The 21,648-nt window shown below is 31.8% G+C and overlaps 1 protein-coding gene across 6 annotated transcripts in view; it reads right to left on the reverse strand.

The window, feature by feature from the left end:
• COL11A1 (collagen type XI alpha 1 chain) overlaps window positions 1-21,648 on the reverse strand; it is a 201,109-nt gene that overhangs the window by 129,053 nt on the left and 50,408 nt on the right. For 2 of the 6 annotated variants that reach the window (XM_033093031.1, XM_033093034.1), the window contains exons 5-7: window positions 8,535-8,663; window positions 2,192-2,344; window positions 1,910-2,002 (exon numbers count right to left, since the gene is read on the reverse strand). In XM_033093031.1, coding sequence (XP_032948922.1) covers window positions 1,910-2,002; window positions 2,192-2,344; window positions 8,535-8,663 — 375 coding nt within the window. Of the gene's footprint in view, window positions 1-1,909; window positions 2,003-2,191; window positions 2,345-2,608; window positions 2,726-8,534; window positions 8,664-21,648 lie in introns of all 6 variants that reach the window. The other 4 variants (XM_033093032.1, XM_033093035.1, XM_033093033.1 and 1 more) reach the window with 2 other exon arrangements.

A 21,648-nucleotide genomic window follows, 5' to 3' on the forward strand; every position in this document is an offset into this window, starting at 1 on the left:
AGCAAGGTAAGCATTTGCAATTACAGTTTGATGGAATGTGATGGAAAGCAATTTAAATGCTATTCAAGCAAGTCTGAAGGCTGGGAAAAATATCCTCTTAGTATCATTGAAAGAAATAGTTTTGTACATTGGTATGTACAAGGATATATTGCTTTCAAAACACTTTTCCCAATAAATCGCAAATATACACATGGATTCAGCATGTGTATTTGCTTGTTTCACTGAAAAAACCTTGTTAGTCCATTTCATATTTACTGTATAGTTTAAGATTTGAATAATAAAATATGCATGTAGTTAAAACTTTGTTTAATTTTCAAATCTCATAGAACATCATTATGAAATACAATTGCTACCAGAAAAGCCATGTAACTTTGGCTCTCAATCCCAAAAATAAAGTATTAATTCCAATATTGAGATTTATCATTGCAATATTTACATAGAGTATCTGGCATGTAGGGAAGTATTATATCATCAAACAGTTCTTCAAACAAATAAAATGTAAATTATAGTCCTCAAAATTTAAGACAATGAAATAAAATATATCACTGTACAATCTCATAAAGAGTAGAGAATATTCACTTAAAAGTAAAAATTATATCAATAATACTCAGAGACATAGAAAAACAAACAATATAGTTTTCTTTTTCTCATAAATTATTCTGTATTAATTGCATAAATCTGAATCATATTTATTATGCAATTATTATCCATATTATGAATTTGATGAGGTTCAAATTAAATAATTTATCTTGCTACTTTTTCAAGTTCATTTTTAACTAAATTGTTTTCTATGACATAATGAAACTAGATAATAAAGTGATATTGAATAAATGAGTAGTAGTACACAAAATCATGTGAATAAAAATCTCATTAAATGATTATTTTAGCGATTGTTAACTAAAGTAAAATGTCCAACGACCATAATATTTTTGTATTCTTAGACAAGAAGGATATACTATCTGCAGGGGATGCATATTCTCAAGGACTGGAATATTACTGTGTTCATAGCTCTCAACTAAAAAGCTGGATGTAAATAAACATCTTGAATCAAGATACCTATTTTTGGAAAATTATTAATTTGGACTAGATGAAACTTAAAGTCTGTTCTCACACTAAAATGTTATTATTCTAGATTATGCATTTGCATATAATGCACAACTGGTTTTATTTGCCTACTGAGACACATGCTATATAAATTTTCTAATAACTAAATGACTCAGGTATTCTTCATGCCAGATATGACAAGTATTTAACAAAGTTAACTGAATTATATACTATTTTTTTATGATCAGAATATGTGCATTATATAAAATTCAGGAAGACTGATTTATACCTATAAGTATTTAAACATTTTCATAGAAGAGAATGAAAAAGGTTAAGATGTATTATCTTAACCATAATTAACATCACACTTCTAACAAGTTTGAAAATGTAAAGAACTACTAAAATGCATTAAGAATGCATTTTCTCAGATTGTTTACTGTAATAAAAATGCATGATTACTGGTCAGATGGAATCAATTCTAATTGTATCATTTGATGATACAATTTTCACTTTAGCGGATTCTCCTCCTCACGGAAGGATCATGTTGTGAGTACCCTTCATCACAACATGTTGAGAAGCTTGCTCAGTCCCAGGAGCCATTAAGGAAATGATAGCAGCCAATTCAGTTGGATCTATTTAGCATTTGCATGAAGCAAAGAGTCATGCAAAACATGAATTGACATTGATTTTAAATGAAATGCTTTTAGTAATAGTAAACTAATATGAGGGTTTCTCTTATCTCAGTAAAAGGATAAAAAACATCAAACTATCAGAGGTTATAGATTCTTCCAGAGTGAGGTATATCAAGAAATATCACACATTTTTAAATTTTGGACTATGATTTAATACTACTTATGAGCATTACCTCATTTGTTCCAGATACACGCCTAGGCGCTTCTGTCTGGTAAGTTTCCACTGTTCCATAGTTGTATTCTTGAAAATCATCAACAATATTTGCCTAATAATAAATAAACAGAAAAGCAATTAACAAAAATGTAAGGTAATCCCAAATCTTTGCAAATCATGACTTAATTGGGTTATAGTATTAGCCAAATGAGGATTTATCTAGTTGGGTTAGGACAATGACTCATCATCAGAGATCTTCCAGCTTATCTAGGAGAGATCTTGATTGCTTTTTCTTTGCTACCTGTACCCCTAGTTTGGTTTTTGCCGCTGCTTGATAATTTTTCTTCTTCTTGGATGCAAATTTTTCAGATTTAGGGGGTGTAAACTTTTTGGACTTTTCCTTTGAGTTAGTGGCCACTGTCCTCATCTTCTTTTTGAAATTGGATTTCTTTTTCTGTAAAATGTGGTGAAAGATGGAATGGAAAACATAAATAAAGTGAAAAGGAAATAAAGAGCATGGGTGAAAGGAAGAGTAAGCAAAGCAAAATGAGCATCATTCCCTCAGGACAGCTACTGTCAAATAAAAACAACAGTTTTGGTTCATAGAAATCAGATGAATGACAGGTTTATGATAAGCTTGAGGAACAGTGGACATAAGAAACCACAGGATGACGAACAGTAGGACACCGTATACAAATACGCTATACTTTGTTTTTACCTCGGTTTGTGCTATTGTCTCCTCAGCTACAGTGGGTCTCTCTGATACACTTTCAGCCTCTTTATATTCTGCTTCCCCATACTCATAGTCATATTCCATTATATCCTCAGGTGCATACTACATTGCAAAGGAAAAAATATTAAGCAATTTTGTTAGTTGTGAGTAACACTATTAATAAAGTAGGAATAATCTTCTTAACTTTTACTTAGAGTAAACAGTTAAGACACAAGGAAAAATTGTTATTTGAATGTTATTTTGTATTACATAGATGTATTATACTGTCTTATACAGAGTATAATAACATAGGAGTGACAAAGCAGGGTTTCTGAGAGCATAATAGTGGTTAGGATTGTGAGGAAACTAAAAGTTTTGAATATTAATTCAAACTTTTAATTAATGAATATTAATTCAAACATAGCAATTATGTATTTGGACATAGTTGCTAAATATTCACGTTAATTTTGGTTTGTAAATATTACTACACAAGGCTTCTTTATGAGTTTTACAGTAGTTTCAATGGGTACTTTTTATTCATTAAACTACATATTTAAAAATAAAAATATGGAGGCTAGTCTTCCCAGTAGTTTCAATGGGTACTTTTTATTCATTAAACTACATATTTAAAAATAAAAATATGGAGTTTAATCTTCCCAAGTAAGAAAGGGTTTTCATGTCTATCATGAGATGGAAAGAGAAGGAGGGAAAAGGACAAGGTACATGAAATGAGTCTGTATTCTATTAGGAATACATGAAACAATGCAAAAATAAAATTTAAAATTTATTCAGAAATCTCTAATTTGCTATAGATTTAAGATCCAAATAAGCACAGAATTTTTGTGAAGTATTAAAAAATTCAAAATCACACGTGCATATATTTAATATTGAAATTGTTAAATATACTGCCTTTTTATCTACTAAAAAAGAGCATATCACTTACACTTAAACTACTAAAACTGAACTCACATTGTAAAATACTATTTTATACTAGATTTTTCTGTATTAAAATAATTGAGTTGTGAAGAGGTATGTTTCTTAATAGAAGGATATGCAAGACATTTATACATATTGAATGATGAGGAAAAGAATGTCTCCACCTTCAAAGCCAAATATCTCTATCAAAATTTTAAGTTTTAAACAAAAATATCGATATTGTGAAACATATATTAATAATGTTATTTAATTAAAGTTAAATACACTAAGGTCATATATAGCATAAAATATTAAGCAGCAAACTCAAACACAGTATATATTTTTTTTAAATTCTAAAGGCAAACTATTTGGAATTTCTTAATTATTATATTTAGTAAAAATTCAATTATGTCCCAACTGAACCTCTCTTGGCATTTCAACTAATCCCTTTTAGTATGCCAGCAAAATAACTATTGACCACAACAAGTCTAGAGAGTTGTGGTTACTTTGCCTTCAAGTAAGTTCTACAAGCTACAGCAATGCAAATGAGCACCAATTTTACAAAGACATGTAAATGACATATCCAAAACGAATCACTGGCAATATTGTATATCTGGTCCTCAATGAAATGAGTGAACTTTTCTAGGTGGCTCAGCTGAAGGTCATATCAAAATATAAAGTAGACATGCCTTTAGCATTCCTTAAGGTTGTCAAATCTCCAATTTGATTAAATTAATTGAAACAGATTCATAATTGTATTTACAGCAGTAGCTTTATTTTGAATGAATATACATTTAAGGCACTTGAACAAAACTTCATTCTAATTAGAATTTGTATAGAAAAATATTCTAATATAGAATTTGTATAGAATTTGTAAAATAGAAAAATGCATGTATATAACACTTTAAACATTTTTGTTTCTTCATGCCTCTCCAGCAAGATATAATGCCAACTATTTCTAGTGAAGTTAATGTAAGCATTATTAATAACATCATTGAGTAATATGAAACAATTAAATACCGAATTTAGTTACATATTAAATAGACATTAATGGAGACTGAATATTATCTAATGAGTAATGTTTCTATAGTCACCCATGTTAAAATAAGAAATATTGGGTTTCTATAATTACTAGCTACCGGCTAGAACTAGAACAACATAAAAAGATTTGCCAGTTCATTAAAATGAAGTATTTTAGAATACTTTTTAGAATCAGGTGCATCTATAATGAATTATACAACCAAAAGCAATATAAAGACATAAAGGGACAATTTAAATGCATCATAAAGCCTGGTATTCGGGAATATCTACATATAGACATATATTATATATTATACCTATATATTTATGTTATATTTATGTTTATTTATATATAAAAAGAGAAATCTATAAAGCTGTGCCAAAGTAGCCAAATATCTATATATCATGTTTTTCTTTTGCAGGAAGAAACCTCTTCTAACCTCCGTAATTCTCTCCTCTATTTGAACTCTTTCCAAATGGAGAACAACCAGACTGACTGGAAAAATGGAGGAAATAACCCACTCACCACCTTAGGCATGAAAGTGCATCTTTTTCATAGAGTTATTCAGGACTCAGTAAAAAGAATCACTGCTTTTGTTCTCCTTATTTTTATCTGCACAACATCCCCTTTTTGGTGGCACGAAGTGTTTTTATCTGCACAACATCCCCCTTTTGCTGGTCTACATGAAGCGCTACAATGTAGTTTTTAGAGATGATTCTCCCTTCTCACTATGGAAATTTGAGGATGCCTTAAAGACAGGTAAAGAAATCAGGTGAATATACGCAAAAAGACAAGCAGCGATGGAATAATTTCCACTTTGACCTGTGAGTAGTCTAGCATACTACTAGCAATGATAGTCTAGCAATGATAGTATGTGAGGAGAAATGGTCGTCTAGAAATGTCACAAAATCCATTGTTAATTTGTTAGAAAATAGTGTAATCGGTAAATATCTGTGCACTTACGAGAACTAGAATATATGATAAATATTAAGTGATAAGAAGATTAAGGTGATACATTTGGGGAAGTAGATTTTTTTGAATTTCTTTCTAAGTGATGGTTTATGATTTGCTTTATTTTCTTTATCTTTTATAAATAAGAATATCAATTTTCTACTAAATATAAGGCATTTATAGCCTGTGCAATACATTGAGAAAGGACCATATGTAGATTTAACATCTAATTTCTCATAAGATAGGAGGATAATCTAATGATGTGAAAATCCAAAAAAGTCATAATTTTAATATCAATTACTTTTCCATATAAATGTTATTGTGTAGGTTTAAATAGAATTAAAGTTTGATGATGTTATCACTATGTTTAAATTTGTCTACATTATGCATTTTCCACTGTATGATGAGATGTACTATTGTGTCACACATAAAAAATTGCATCCTAGGAATGAATTAGAATATGTTATTTAGAGGATCATAACTAGACCAAATTACAAGTTGGAAAAAGCACACTTCAGTTAATTTATAAGAGACTAACATATTAATTAGTCTAAATTAGAATAATACATATGCAATGTCACAAATTTATTAATTTAAAATTAGCCAATATAAAGTACAACATGTATGCTTGAGGTTCTCTATTGCACTCAATGTCTATTCACTGGCAAATAACATTTCATTTCTCTTTTGTATAGGTGGAACATCTGTACATCAATTTTCAAAATGCACATTTGTAATCAAATGACATACTAATAGCTATAGTTCAAAATTAATATATGGATTGCTTACAAATTTGGTTAACCAGTTTTTTTACAGACTAGTATAGAATGATTATAGAATGAAGTATCAATGTAATTTAGAATAAGGAAAATATGTGCGAGCTGATTTTTTTTTTAAAAGAGTTTTCATTGTGGCATATTCAATATAGAAACTGGTACGTAAGGAATGCCGTCTAATACTGTATCACCCAACCAGATTTTCCTGAAGCTTTTATTATACAGTATGCTGTTTTCCTCATCAATTGCTTTTTGTAAAAACAAGTTTGACATATCAAAATGTTAAATATATGTATCAACAACTAAAATAGAAAAAGGCAAGTTTACTTTTAAATAAACTTATAAAAAAATAGATGAAAATTATTTTGATGTAAAATAACTCTGCTTACCTGGCTAATAGCATTAAAACATAGGAATAAAACACCTCAAGGTAATACCGGGGGTGCCAAAAAAATGTATACAAGTGGATGCTTTGGTCAGCGTTGCTCAAGCAGTAGTTTGTCGTAATCAGAAGTGTCTGGACACTAATGGTAACCACTTTGAGCATCTCTTGTAATTGTAGAAGTCAAACACAACTTGTAACATCTTTTGTTATCGGTATATGTTGAGAATAACAATTCTAATACAGTTTTCCTTTCTTCAAATATGTGTACATATTTTTGGCACTCTCTGTATATTAACAATGCATAACTTTATTCTTTCAAAAATCAGATCCATAGCTGTTGCTTAAAGAAAACAAGACTTATTTTTCTTAAAACAGAAGCAAAATAAATTTCATCAGTCTTGAACATGTATACTAGATGTCATAAATTTTGATATTGAATTACCACATAATCTCTAAGATATAAAAGCACTAAACCTGATGGTTATTTTTACCTATCTTCTTGGAATTCACAGAAATCTGTTTTAATAAATCATGAGGGAATAAAAAGAACGAAGCACTTGAGAACTGAAACAAGCAAACACAAATATCCAAGTAATTTTTCTTTTCTTTCTCATATTTGCTTTCCTGTCAGCTTCTTAAGACTTTATCCTGTTTTAAAGAAAACATTAATATTAAGTCATGGAAAGGATAAGTGTAATAAAATTCAGTATCATACCCTAAAAAGTAATGTTCAAACATACATATTTCAAGTATTTAAATGGTAATATCCAAATTAAATATACAAAATAATAACAAAATTAAAAAATAAGATCTTATCTTGTTCTAAAGAATAAAACTCAGAAGTCAACACCTAAAAATAGTATATTTAGAAGGTAAGGAAAATGCTATTTGAGCTATTTTCAAACAAAAGGACAGTCTTGATGTTTTCAAACTTCTACCTTCTCTTCTAAAATTTAACATTTTCATCTTGAGAAAAAATGATCTAAATATATAGTTTTGCTACCAACTAAAGAGTAAATTTCCTCCAGTTTGCTTACTTTTTAATTTCCAGAAAATTCACACCAAAGGATTTTACTTAAAAATTTTGATAAAGTGTAGAATGTACTATATTTTTTGTTCTTTGGGATAGTCAAGTCTGAAAACATTTCTATGACTATACTAACTTAGATATACATATTTTTGGTCTGAAAGAGGCTAGAAATAGAGTCAAATTTCATTGTAGTGAATTTTCTCACAAAACTAGCCTGAAACAATAGTTTCACACCTGAATTTCAAATAAAGTGACATAACAATTAAAGTATATGATTAATTTTAATTATTGCAATCAGTTCATACTGCTTTCCATTTCATTGCTCTTTATATAAAATTTTGTGCAAAAAAAAAAATACATCAATGTAGCATAGCCCCATAAGAAATAGAAAAAAAAATCACTCTAAATATTCAACACAGCCTGCAAATTTTAAGATAGCTATAATGTCACTTTCTCATCGTCATGAATCTCCAAAGGCCTGGGGAAATGGCAAATACCTCAGAAAGATATGTCACCCTTATCTTGAAGCTGTATTAATTATTTAAGTGGTAAGGGCAAAAATATAGCTTTTAGAAATTACCTTTTTCTCCCCCTCCAATAAATCAAATATGCTCATATACACAGTATACAAGTGAGGCATGTCTATTTTTAAGAAATTTAAGTTTAAAAATACTTAAACAAGAAGCGAAAAACCAACACCAAAAATCATCTTCAAGTCACTTCTTCCCAGAAATATTAGAACACTGGTGAATACAAACTATACCTCTATTAAAATTGAATATAAGCCTTTGAACTGCACGATTATGTCTGTACCATTGAAATGAGAAAACCTTCCCTGGTCTTACGGTCCTCACCTCATCGGTCTGAGGTTCTTGAGCCTGAGCGGCCTTAGGCACTGAAGAGTCACAGTCTGGACTGTAATGCTCACAGTAGTCATATGCTGCTTTGGGGTCACCTGTGATCAACAACTGCTGGATATCCCCCTGCCAAGAAACAAACATGGACATAGTGAGCATATTCAAATGCACATATATTTAGAGCAAGACTTATCCAAGACAACGTGTAGTTGATTTTTTAAATATCTGAAGAAGAAAAATCTGATATTTTTCTGATATTTCATTGTTAAAAATAGTCTTACAAGATGGAGAAACTCACACCTGTTTAACAAATCATCTGTTAATACAGTGACCCTTGAACAACACTGATACACAGATTTCTTTTTAAATTAAAGTTTATTGGAATGACAATGGTTAGTAAAGTTATATAGGTTTCAAGTATACAATTCTGTAATACATCATGCATATATCACATTGTGTGTTCACCACCCAGAGTCACAGATTTTTTTCAATAGATATGTTGGAAAATTTTTTGGAGATTTGAAACAATTTTTAAAAACCCACTGATGAATCTTATGATTTCTTAGTAAATTTTCTTTTCTAGCTTTCTTTATTGAAAGAATACTATACATAATACATATAACATACAAAATATGTGTTAACTGATTGTTTATGCTATCAGTAAGGATTTCTTTCAACAATAAACTACTAGTATCGTATTTCCCCAAAAATAAGACCTTGCCGGACAATCAGCTCTAATGCGTCTTTTAGAGCAACAATATAGGACCTGGTCTTATTTTACTATAATGTAAGACCGGGTCTTATATAATATAGTATAAGACCAGGTATAATATAATGTAATGTAATATAATATAATATTACATACATAATACAATACAATATAATATAGCATAATACAATACAATATAAGACTAGGTATAATATAATACAATATAATATAATATAATACTGGGTCTTACATTAAGTTTTGCTCCAAAAGACGCATTAGAGCTGATTGTCTGGCTAAATCTTATTTTCTGGGAAACACAGTAGTTTTTGAGGAGTCAGTTATATGCAGAGTTTTGACTTCACAGAGGTTTGGCACCTCTAATCCTCAAGTTGTTCAAATGTCAACTGTATCCTGCTCTTGAAGCAATGTGACTATTTCCGCATGGGTCTAATTAAACATAAAACTAGTTTGATATAAATCTAGAGTCATGACCACATTAATCCAGAATTATACTTGGGCCTAGATGAATGGCTGGTTTAATATCCACTTGACTTGGAGATTCAAGGTCCTATGACTTTGAACACATGAATCTGATTCTCAGAACTCCTGATGTTATCTTGAATAATTTCAAAGTTTTACATTTTTCTCTGCATTTTATTAACAGTTGTTATTTAGGGGCTGATGAAAATATAGACATTAAAATTTTAAAGTCTGTAACACTAAGTACTAAGAAATAATCTTTTGTCTCCTTGGATTTGCCTATGGTTCACCATACTTTGCTTGTCCCGAATTAAAAGTCCTCTGCTTTCTGAGTTAAACTCATTTGGGATAAAGACCTTATTATTTCATTTTTAAGGTTGACAACACTAACTGATCAATTTAGACTACTGAATAGCAACAACTGAATTATTATAAATAAATAAACACAAATCAGGAAGAGAAATTTGAATACAGAATTCTTCATTAAATTGTTGAAAAAAAAATAATGAGGCATCATTGAGTACATCACTGAATACTAGCCTCATTAAGGGTTTCAGTTAGAAATTCAGGATAAAATCCTGAATTTGATCCCAGCTTTGCCATTAACTACTTGCAATTATGCAAGTGACTTATCCTGATTCATCATTTGTAAAATGCCTGCATTCAGAGATCACATGTAAGGTCCTCTCCAAGACTAAAAATTCTATAATTCTAAACTTACAAGGAATATAATGAACCAAATGAAGCTACTGCTGAAACACCTAAAAGTTGCCATCTTATATGCACATGGTAATTTTAAAATAGTATATTTTTGAGAAGAATTATGGTTTCCTACGTACTTACTATTCTAGTTAAGGTACTTGACTTCATTAAATGGAATCCTGCCAATCTTTCCACTATAAATTCTTATTTCAGGTGTTAAATATTCAGTCATAAAATATACTACTGGAAAGAAACTGGAAAATTCAGTTAAAAATCTACAGTACTATTTCTCCCAGAAGGCATTTTACAACGTTTTCTGTTAATCATACGACATGTTGTGAGAGAGTATATAGATCAACAAAAGCACCCTGACACATTGAATGAACTATAAATATTTAGATTCAGTAGTCAAAAAATTACAACAGCTGGAAATGGGTGAAGTTACCAAGTAAAATTGGCATCTGTAGCATACAAGATATAAAAAAATGCCTCCTCCTCCTGTAATGATCTATTATACAAAGCTAAGATTAAAGTAGAGTTGATGCAATTACCTTTTACAGCTGCGTCAACTAGGTCTATACCATAGTACGTAGCACTCATCCTATAAATAGGATAAGTCCAGAGGAGGGAAGCAAAGCGTATGTAAGAAAACCTAATAGAACCTATCTATACAGATGAGGTTCTTCTAAACATCGCATGCATTGCAAATGATTCCTGTCACATTTTTATTAGACCAACTATGTAAGTAATAGCATAGCATATCATCCTTTCAAAACTAAAATATAATTCACATACTCTAACAATTTTTGTTTGGCTTGTTTTTTATTTTTGTTTTATATTCATACGTAATAACTCTCTATAAGGTCTAGCTATTTCTCTTTTCTGTGCCTAGAATGTAATTACATCATGCTCTATGAAATACACAAGTTAAATCAAATGCAGCTGTTTTTGCATGTGTAAGAAATCACACATGCAATTGTGTGATTTTAAGGCCACATGTCAATGTGTCAGTGTTAAGTGTCTGAATTTTTGATTCAACTCCTCATCCTATGTGAAGCCATGTCCATGAGTGGTTGAAGTAAGTTCCCAAGTTGAGTGTCCACTGAATTGTACAACACAGCAGCTCATTCCTAAGAATGAGCTATGGAGAACCAGGCTCTGAACAGCTGTAGTGTTCAATTCCACGTGATCAAGTAATGTGACTTGAGAATGGATTATGTGCTTAGGATATAATAAGTTCACAAGAATAGCAGAGGAAACTAAGATATAACCAAAACAGCTAATGCAGAGACTGGATCAATGTTCAATATAACTGTTCAAATAAACAGGTTATTTTTAAATAGTTTATTTACAAATATTCTCTCCTGAATGGCAATCTAGCACCTATTAAATGTACAATCCCATAAGGCATTCAATTGTACTCTGAATATTAAAGCGTTAAACTTTTAATATTAAAATTTGGATGTTATATTCTAACAGAATAATTTACTTTTGGCAAGAGGTGGAAAAGAAAACTAAGTATTATCTATTGACGATGTAATTTCATAAGTTTCTAGAATTAGAAATAATCATCTCCCCTAATGCTAGAATAAATAACACTGCTGCAATTTCATTCTATAAAATCATCTAGTCTTTAGACTTATTAGGGAAAAAAAAATGTGTGCAAGTTGGAGACTGAGTAGAAGCTGATCATGGAGTGAGATGGAATGGCATGGAGAGATGGAGGAAAGTACACTAGAAGTGTAAGGGGATTGTGTAGTTTCTGGAGTGAGCAATGGTAGGATGGCAAAGCCACTTATTCAGTTAAGAAAGAAAAAAGAAGGAAAAAACTGGGATTTAATCTCTTAGGTCTATGAGGTGAAATGATAATTAATGATTGCTTCCAGAATACAGTCAGTTTTTCCTTTAAGAAAATTGCCTTCATTTACTTTTGAATCATGTCCCTCCTTTACCTGCAGACTGTTAGGCTGCATCACTAAAGCCAAACTAAGTTACAAAAATCAGTAAGAATCAGCAGAAAAATTTCGCTTTAATCTGACAGTTCATACTTCTTTCTAAAGTAATTTTTATACCCATTTTTCACCTATAATCACAGACAAAATGAACTTCCCTAGACTTCATGTTATGCAACGAATTGTGTCCCTTTACCCCTACCCTGCTCCCAATTCATGAGTTTAAGACCTAACATCAGATAGAAGAGAGGACCTATAAATAGATAATTACGGTTAAATGAAGTCATTAAGGCAGGCCCTAGTCCAATATAAAAAGAGATTAGGACACACACACAACAAAAGGACGACCATGTGAAGACACAGGGAGAAGATGGCCATCTATAAAGCCAAAGTGAAATGCCTCAGATGAAATCAACCCTTCTGACACCCTGATCTCAGATTTCTAGCCTCCAGAACCGTAAAAAAAAAAAAAAAAAAATTGCTTTTGTTTAAGACACTCAGTCTGTGGTATTTTGTTACTGTCATAACAATAGCAGAAAACTAGTGCAGACTGAGTTAAATAATACTAGTTTATTTTTATCTTGCAAGTGTTGTCTTTATAACAGAATAATGAGAGCACATCAAAAAAGTATTTTTATTTGTAACAGGGGTAATATCTAATTGTTCACATCCAGGTATTAAGTAGATGCTGAAAAATATTGGCTGATTTAATTTGGGGAATGGCTAGAACTCAGGATAATCAAAGGTTATAATACACCTGATGGTATCACCATTTGTAAATATTCCTTAGTACATTGGAAGTAAGAAAGATAAGAAAGTATTTGATTCAGAGTATAAATAAAGCATTTGAAGAGAACAAGTTAAATAAACTTAACAAATGTTTTAAAAACTTCATCAAATTAAATTACACTACAGTTCATACTGAGTTTATATTCAATTATGTGACTTTTTAAATGCATTTTAATTATGCTAGTAAAAGGTAAAATAATTCCTGGTTGTATCATTAACACCATATTAATGAAATTAAATTCTAATTCTACTTCATGTCAACAGTAAAAAAGAAAATAGAACAAAAATGTATTATATCAGAATAATACATATGTATTTATATATATCAGAATGGTATCTTTTTTCATTTCTGTTATTTCATCTTATCTGTCAGTACTAATGTAAATCAAAAGTAAAGCACACTTAGTTCTTTCTTGATTTAAAAAAACGTAACAATTTAAATTACAAATCTAAAAAATAGTGAGATGATTCTCAGATTACAAAAGGAGTCATTTCAAAATTTCATTAAATAATGAATATTTAAAATACGTATCACCACAATTTGATCCCTCTCCCAAAATAAATTCATCTGATACTTTTTACAAACATCTATTGTCCAAATTAATATAACTAAAAATAACATTTTAAAATCTAAAAGGAGAATTTTGAAACAAAATGGAAATCATTTTGAAACTTTATTTTTAAAAATTAACTTGAGAATAAAAATATCATTTGTATGAAAGGAAACAATCGGTATAATTTCATGTTTTTAATTTGTATTTTAACACAGACACAAAGGAGAAATTCATATAACTAGTATGAGCATAAAGGTCAAATATGGCCTTTGCATGGACTTTCACTATCTGTCACCTAAATAGTAGACTTTGATATTTATTTTATATTGCACAGCCTTTGACTGCGCACTAAAATTTGGATTTGTTTTGAAAGTAATTATCATCTTTTGAATATGAAAAAGAAGACAATTATTATCATTTTATTAAGAGTTTAACAGTTGAAGTGGCACATTTATTCCTCCAACCCAAGCAAGTAAAGCAGATATTTGGGGATCTTTTTTTTTTTTTTACGTATAATTTCATCTTTTCTATTCTTATTTTTAATTCTAGATAAAATGTCAATCAGTGGATAAAAAGAAATCATTCATAGTAGCATTTCTGTTCATTTATTATTCTAGTTCTACATATAATGAAACTGCCCCAGAAATAGCAGGTTTTTAAACATATTTCCTTATTTCTTCTCTGTTGCGCTTCTTTATTATGCAACAATGAATGATACATTTCCTTTAGGGAATTGAAGTTTTAGTCAATCAAAATTGGACATTTTATGAAATATATAAGCCTAAAGAATTTTAGAAGTATGCATGTAAAGGAATTGATACATCTTTTCCAGTTTTTTTTTTTTATTTTGAAAAAAAAATGTTTCTGTAACATTGATGTGAAAACTTCTTTGCTCACTACAGAATATAGACAGTCCATACATATCTCTATTGAACAGTGAAAGACGGACGGGCATGCTCTGAAAATTGAAAGCCAGAATTCCCTTTTGAAATGGGAATATTTGGAAAAAATATACATTTTTTTTCTTGAATGAAAAGCAAACCTGCTACACAACATTGCTAATTTTAGGAAATACTTTATAATTTTAGAACCAGCTACATTTTTTCCCAAGCAAAATATTTTTCTTTTTTATACACTAGTGCAAGGAATAATTTTTAATAAGTATAACTTTTAATTGTAACTTACACAGAAATTTAACAGCCAGATTTCTTTCAAAACCTTTTTCCCTGGCTGTTCACCAATTATTCATCTATCCATTCAGTCAACAAATATTTATTAATATTAAGACAAAGTAACATGCTGACACTTTGGATAGGAGGAAGAGGAACAAAGAGGGAAATCAGACCCAGATCCTATTCTCAGATACTTTAAAGCCTAGTAAGGGAGATTAATTATACACAAAAACATAAATATAAAAAACATTTCTTTAGTACCCACTGTATTTCAATTATGAAGAATAAAGAAATTGAGGTGGAAGGGGTAAGGGGATAGACACCTTTCATCTGGGAAAATCAAAGGAAGAATCCTGAAAGGTCTGGTATAAATGAGAATAATTAAAGAGAAAGTGTCTAGTTTTGATTTTCAATATAAAGATACTTCTGATTCTTTGTGGGTCACCAAATCCTAAATATTCACACTTCGCTCTTTCACTCTGTACCCAGAGAATCTGCATCATCGAGATTGTCTTGAAGGTCAGTTTTCAATACAGACAACATAAGTTAGTTACCACCACGAGTTTGGAAGGTGGGAAGAGAAGGAAGCTGGATAGTTTTCTCCCACACTTTCTTGGCTTGTCACCCTTACCACACTTTCTGGAAGCACTTCTACAGGGCTCCTGCTTTCAATGAGCTCTGTACCTCTATATCCACACCTTGTACCTTTAGCTCCTGGGAAAGTAATGCTTGTCACCAAGTTCCTAGGCCTCCATGTTCACATCTCTGAAATCTCTGAGTAGAATTCTGGATCCTGCTGGAAACCAGAGTGAACTCACAGAGACTGTGAGAAGTTAGAGAAAGAATGTATACTTGAAGGCCCTATAATAGCAACGGGCATCTTCCTTTTTGCATATACCAAGTTTAAGGATTCAAATAATCAGTACATGTCACTTGGCCAGGAAAGTATGCTGTCTCTGACAAAAGACACAGTTTATAGTCTCGGATCCTCTATTTTATCGACCAATACACATTGTTCAATAAAATTTACTAGAATAGAAACTTCACAAGAGCAAGGGATTGTCTGTTTTGTTCTCTAAGCGATCCACAGTTCCTGGAATAGGCCTGCACATAGTGAGTACACAATAAATGTTTGTTCAGTAAATGGATCTTGGGCATTAACTTATTCACCATTACAAGCTTCTGTTTCAACACCTGAAATTAAGAATATTATTATTAGTCTTGTATTTCCAAGAGATTCTTTAAAATAATATGCACTTAAGCAGTTTTTAAACTGTAGAGTGTACACAAATATAAGGTAGAATTATTACAGTATTTGAGAGCAATTAAAGAACACATCTTTATATCACAAATTTATAGATGACGTGTATATGGACACTGCAAATTTTAAGAAATGATGCTGGAGAATATATTTGTGATTGTTCTAAAAATAAATTCCAAAATAGTTGAGGTTCAGGAGCTTTAAAGTCATTATTCTATAAGTAAAGCCTATCAGGAAAAAATATAATAGAAGAGAAAGAAAACTACATTTAGCCAAAAAAAAAGCCTACATTTAGCTATGTGCTGGAAACTGTTCCAGCACATACTGCTGTAAAAGCAATAGTTTAACAAAATTCTAACGTATTTTCATAAGGTACTCACTAGACATAAAACTTCTGTTCACCTTTGTTAAAAGTATGGTGGGTCTTGGTAGAGGTTTTGTTTTTATATTCAGGAATAAGACTGACATTAATTCTTATCTATGGCATAAAATTCTCAAGAAGTAACTACCACTATCAGAAGATTAATTGGAAACCTACACTTCCTGTGTACTCAGACTTCTGACTTCACCAAGGCATTAGCTCTCATCACAGTTTTTTTTTTCCCCCCAAACATTCCATATAGTTAATGATTCTTCTCAACTGTTTTGTGTGGAAAAGGAAAGCTGCCAAAATGCTAAGAATTTTAGTTCAACTGAAAAATGCATCACAGATTGCATTGAATGAGGAAAACCACACAGAGACAGAACTGCTGCGCTCACAACCTTAATATTTTACAGTTTCCCAAAATCGGGTTAAGAAATCAAGTTTAAGAAAATAGTAGTGTCCCTGTTACTTGAATGTACTACTAACTCAACAACTACTTACCAAGTATTACAGAAAATGCCTAAAATTGAAATAAACACTACCACACAAAGTGCACATTTATCTCATACTTTCTGTCAAGGCTTCTTACTGAAAAACAACTACCAATGCTCTATTCCACCAAATTAATTAATTAATTAAACAAACAAATAAATGAATAAAATGTTTTTTTTAAAAAGGTAGCAGACCTTGCCTCCTGTTTTTCCTTGTTTGCCATAGATGATCAATACCCCTTGAATTAGTCAGTGCTAAAAGCATGTTGATTCATTCATTTAAACAATAATAAGTTTCAGGCACTATTCTCAACACTGCGGTACAACACAAAGACCCTGCCTTCTTAGAGCTTACATTCCAGACGGGGGAAGTGAAATAAGCAAAATGTTGTATAAAACATGATAAGGGAGATGTACCAGAAGGTAGCATGCTACGTTGCCAAATGTGATCACGAAAAGTTTCCCTGATAAAGTGACATTGAGACAGAGATATCCAAGGAAATGAAGAAGTAAGAAATGCAGATATTTAGGGGAGAGCCATCCAGGCAGTAGGACCAGTGCATGCTTAGGTCCCAAGGCTAGAGCACACTTGACGTGTTCAAGGAAGAGACACCGTATGGATTATAGGGAACAAGGGAGAGAGGATCCAAGGATTAGGTCAGAGAAACGGGACAGAGGCTGCAGTGGGATCACATGGGAGCCTGCAGAATATTGAAAGAACTTGAACATGTACTCTAAATGACATGAAATGTCACTATAAGATTATATCCAAAGAGGTGACATTGTTCACTTACTCATGAATTCTTTCAGCCAAGTGCTATCTGACAGAAGTAAGCGAGCCGTTCCAGGCTTGCTCCTTAGACAACAGACTGATGGGAAGAACAGTAGAAGGGAAGTCAACTAAAACGCTCTCACAATTATCCAAGGAACAGATAATGCTAATAATTATAATAATAGATAAATACTAAGGCAGTACTTACTATATACCTGCCATTCTTTTAAGAACTTTAAATGGTCATATTGTAAACAGAAGTGAATGAGGTCATGCCTTAAAAAGACCTAGTTAAAAAAAAAAAAATCTTACTTAAACAACACTTTATATAATCCATCACATTCTTATTATACTCCTTTAAGCTAATAATAATTTCACATTAACTGCATGTTTACTATAAAACTCAGTAAGCAAAGAAAGATTATTTTGTTGAAGATAATCCTATGGTCTTTTAGCCAATTTAAAGTTTTATTAGATGTTCATTAAAAATGCATTTAAAAATAAGTCAGACAGAGAAAGATAAGTACCATATGATCTCACTTATATGCGGAATCTAAAGAAAAGAATAAGTGAATGAACTAATCAGAAACAGTTTTGGAGACAAAGAGGAAAAACTGAGGGTTGCTAGATGGGCGGGGGGGTGGGGGTAAGGAGGAAGGTGAGGGGATTAGAAAACAGTCAGTAACCACAAGATGGCCACGGGGTTTGAAAATTAATCTGGGGAACGTAATTCAGTGGTTACCAGAGAGTAAGGGGGTTGGGGGGTGGGAGATGAGGGTAAGGGGGATCAAATATATGGTGATGGAAGGAGAACTGACTCTGGGTGGTGAACACACAATGTAATGTAATTTATAGATGATGTGATACAGAATTGCACACCTGAAATCTATGTAATTTTACTAACAATTGTCACCCCAATAAATTTAAAAAAATAAAGAAAAAAAATGCACTTAAAAAGAGACAATTAAACCCTTGTAAACTTAAGTAAAAATCCAATCCCTTCATGTTTAGAAGAAGGAAACATCACCTATTTACTACTTATATATCAGTGCTAGAAGTCTAAAGTATCAAGTTTCTCTCTCCCTAAACCCCACATATCCAATCAGTCGCCAAGATCTGTCATGTCTACCCCACAAAGCATCCTGAAGCAAGTCCCTTTTTTCTGTTTCTCCTGCCATGGCCTTGCCTCTACTCTAACTACCTTTTATTTTAACTAATGTGTTAAAATATCAGGTTGTTATTGTTGTTGTTTTCTTTTCCACTAGGTTCTCGTGGTTCTAGACCTGGGGTGTCCAAACTTTTTTCAACGTTTTTTCACCAAGGGCCATATACAGTAAAATACACAAACAGCCGGGCCACTCACTTGAGGTGAAGTACGGATTGCCTCACCTGGTTTATTTAAGTAAACTAAATATATTTTTGGAATTTGCTGCGGGCCAATTAACAGTGGATCATGGGCCGCAGTTGGCCCACGGGCCGCAGTTTGGACACCCCTGTTCTAGACTAACTCCTTCTCTGCCTCAAGAAGAATTTTTTTTTTAATATGAATTTTTCTTTCTTCTACTTAAAGAAAATTCTTATGGTCTATGGTTTAAAGTTCAACCTCATCAGCATGTTGTAAAAGGCGATCCACGCACAAGCCCTAACACACCCAACCAGGTCCCTTCTCAAATACCCCCAAAATGAAATTACATTTCTCAGATCTGCTGTGTTTATTACAAACTTTCATCTTTTGCACAAGTGTCTTCATCTTTAAATGTCCTCTTATGTTTCATCATTTTGGAGGCAGCTGTCATTCCTTCATAGTCATACTTATTACAACTATTCTTTATGTTTCCATATTAATTATTTAAGCAAATGTTTGGCACATAATGTTTATTCTGCTTCAACAGAGAATGGCTTAATAAACATCTAACTTTCAAATGACATATGCTATTCTATAGTTATCCCTTCTCTTTGTCCTCCCCCCCTGATACTTCGAACAAAGCCTTAACCACTTCCAGGTACAGCACTCATTCATTCTTTTACTACTCTTCATTGGCTATAAACACATGTGCCAAACTTTGCACTTGATACTGCATTGGATTATCTAAATTAATAGGATATAAGTCCTGCTCTTGAGAAATTCAGAGTTTAATGAGAAAAATCGACATTAATAGATAATTATAGAACATCATGATAATAAAGGTATGACAACAAGAATGCAATGCAAAATGGCTTATTCTTTGAGAAGTTAAAAAATTGCTACAGACTAACAACCTTGAAAAGGGGAAAAAAGTAAAGAAAAGTATCACCTTTCTCTAGCATAATCTTTACAGATATATTATAAAAGGAAAAAAAATGAAACATGTGACACTTTATTGTGTACTGTCAGCATAATCCAGCGGTGCACTAATCAAAAAGTAGAGAACTGAATCAAAAAGAGCAAAGTTCCTTATAGAGGACAAGCAATATCTTGTATACATTAGTACTTTGAGCTCTGAAATCTGAATCCACCTCAAATGCAACCTGGAGTTGCATTCTTGAAACATTTCCAGCCATACATCCTACTAAATATGAAATGACACTGAAGTACCAATAAAGTCCCAAAATATAGCCCATTATCTGCATACGAGGAATGACAATTAAATTTCGGAACTTGTTACTATGATGTTGCTAACATTTTTTTGATATCAGAGATTATTCATTATGAATTTGTACCAACTGGACAGTTAACCAGGTTTACTATTTGGAAGTGCTGAAAAGGCTGCCAAAAAAAGTTAGATGACCTGAACTTTTCACCAACAATTCATGGCTCTTGCATCATGACAATGCACCAGATCACACGGCACTGTCTGTGAGGGATGTTTTAGTCAGTAAACAAACAACTGTGTTGGAACACCCTCCCTACTCACCTGATCTGGCCCCCAATGACTTCTTTCTTTACCCGAAGATAAAGGAAATATTGAAAGGAAGATATTTTGATGACATTCAGGACATCAAGGGTAATACGATGACAGCTCTGATGGCCATTCCAGAAAAAGTGTTCCAAAATTGCTTTGAAGGGTGGACTAGGCACTGGCATTGATGCAAAGCTTCCCAAGGGGAGTACTTCGAAGGTGACCATAGTGATATTCAGCAATGAGGTATGTAGCACTTTTTCTAGGATGAGTTCACGAACATAATTGTCTGACCTCATATTGCACTACAATGGTGTAGATAAGATCACAGTCTGAAAGGCAACCAAATGCCTCACAGCTGTTGTATAACAAAGTACAGTGATGTCCAGAAAGGAGAACTGCGGGAAGCATCACTGAAGCTTGGTCATAAATAACGTGGCACATTTTTCTGTGTTGACCTTCACTACACTTGTCATACCAACTCATTTTACAACAATAAGTAATATAATTACACATCAAACAGCTAAAAGCACATGTTCCTTTCAGACTTGGCTGAAGGTAACTCTCAAAAAAACACATTAAACCAATGTTGTAGTTTGAGCTAGTTGTACATGTATTATAAATACCTCCTAAATACAGAAAAATCAAAAGAGGGAAAACTTATTTTACATCACAACTCTTTAAATAATTGATCTTTAGCACCGAGTCTAAATAAAATCTGACAATTTCTAAACTATTACAGTAAGAAAAAATTATTTTATAAAATTACTCAGATACTGTTATGTTGCTACATGGGACTATTTGTGTATGAAAGCCATAAGATTTACCTTTAAAAATAACTGTGTGTGTGTATACACACACACACACACACACACACACAGTTATGTGTATACAGTTATGTACATACAGTTATTTATATACACAGATATATATATACATATATATACATTTATGTGTGTGTACATATGTATACACACACACACACA

Source organism: Rhinolophus ferrumequinum, chromosome 22, assembly GCF_004115265.2.
Source record: "Rhinolophus ferrumequinum isolate MPI-CBG mRhiFer1 chromosome 22, mRhiFer1_v1.p, whole genome shotgun sequence".
NCBI classification, from domain to species: Eukaryota; Metazoa; Chordata; class Mammalia; order Chiroptera; family Rhinolophidae; genus Rhinolophus; species Rhinolophus ferrumequinum.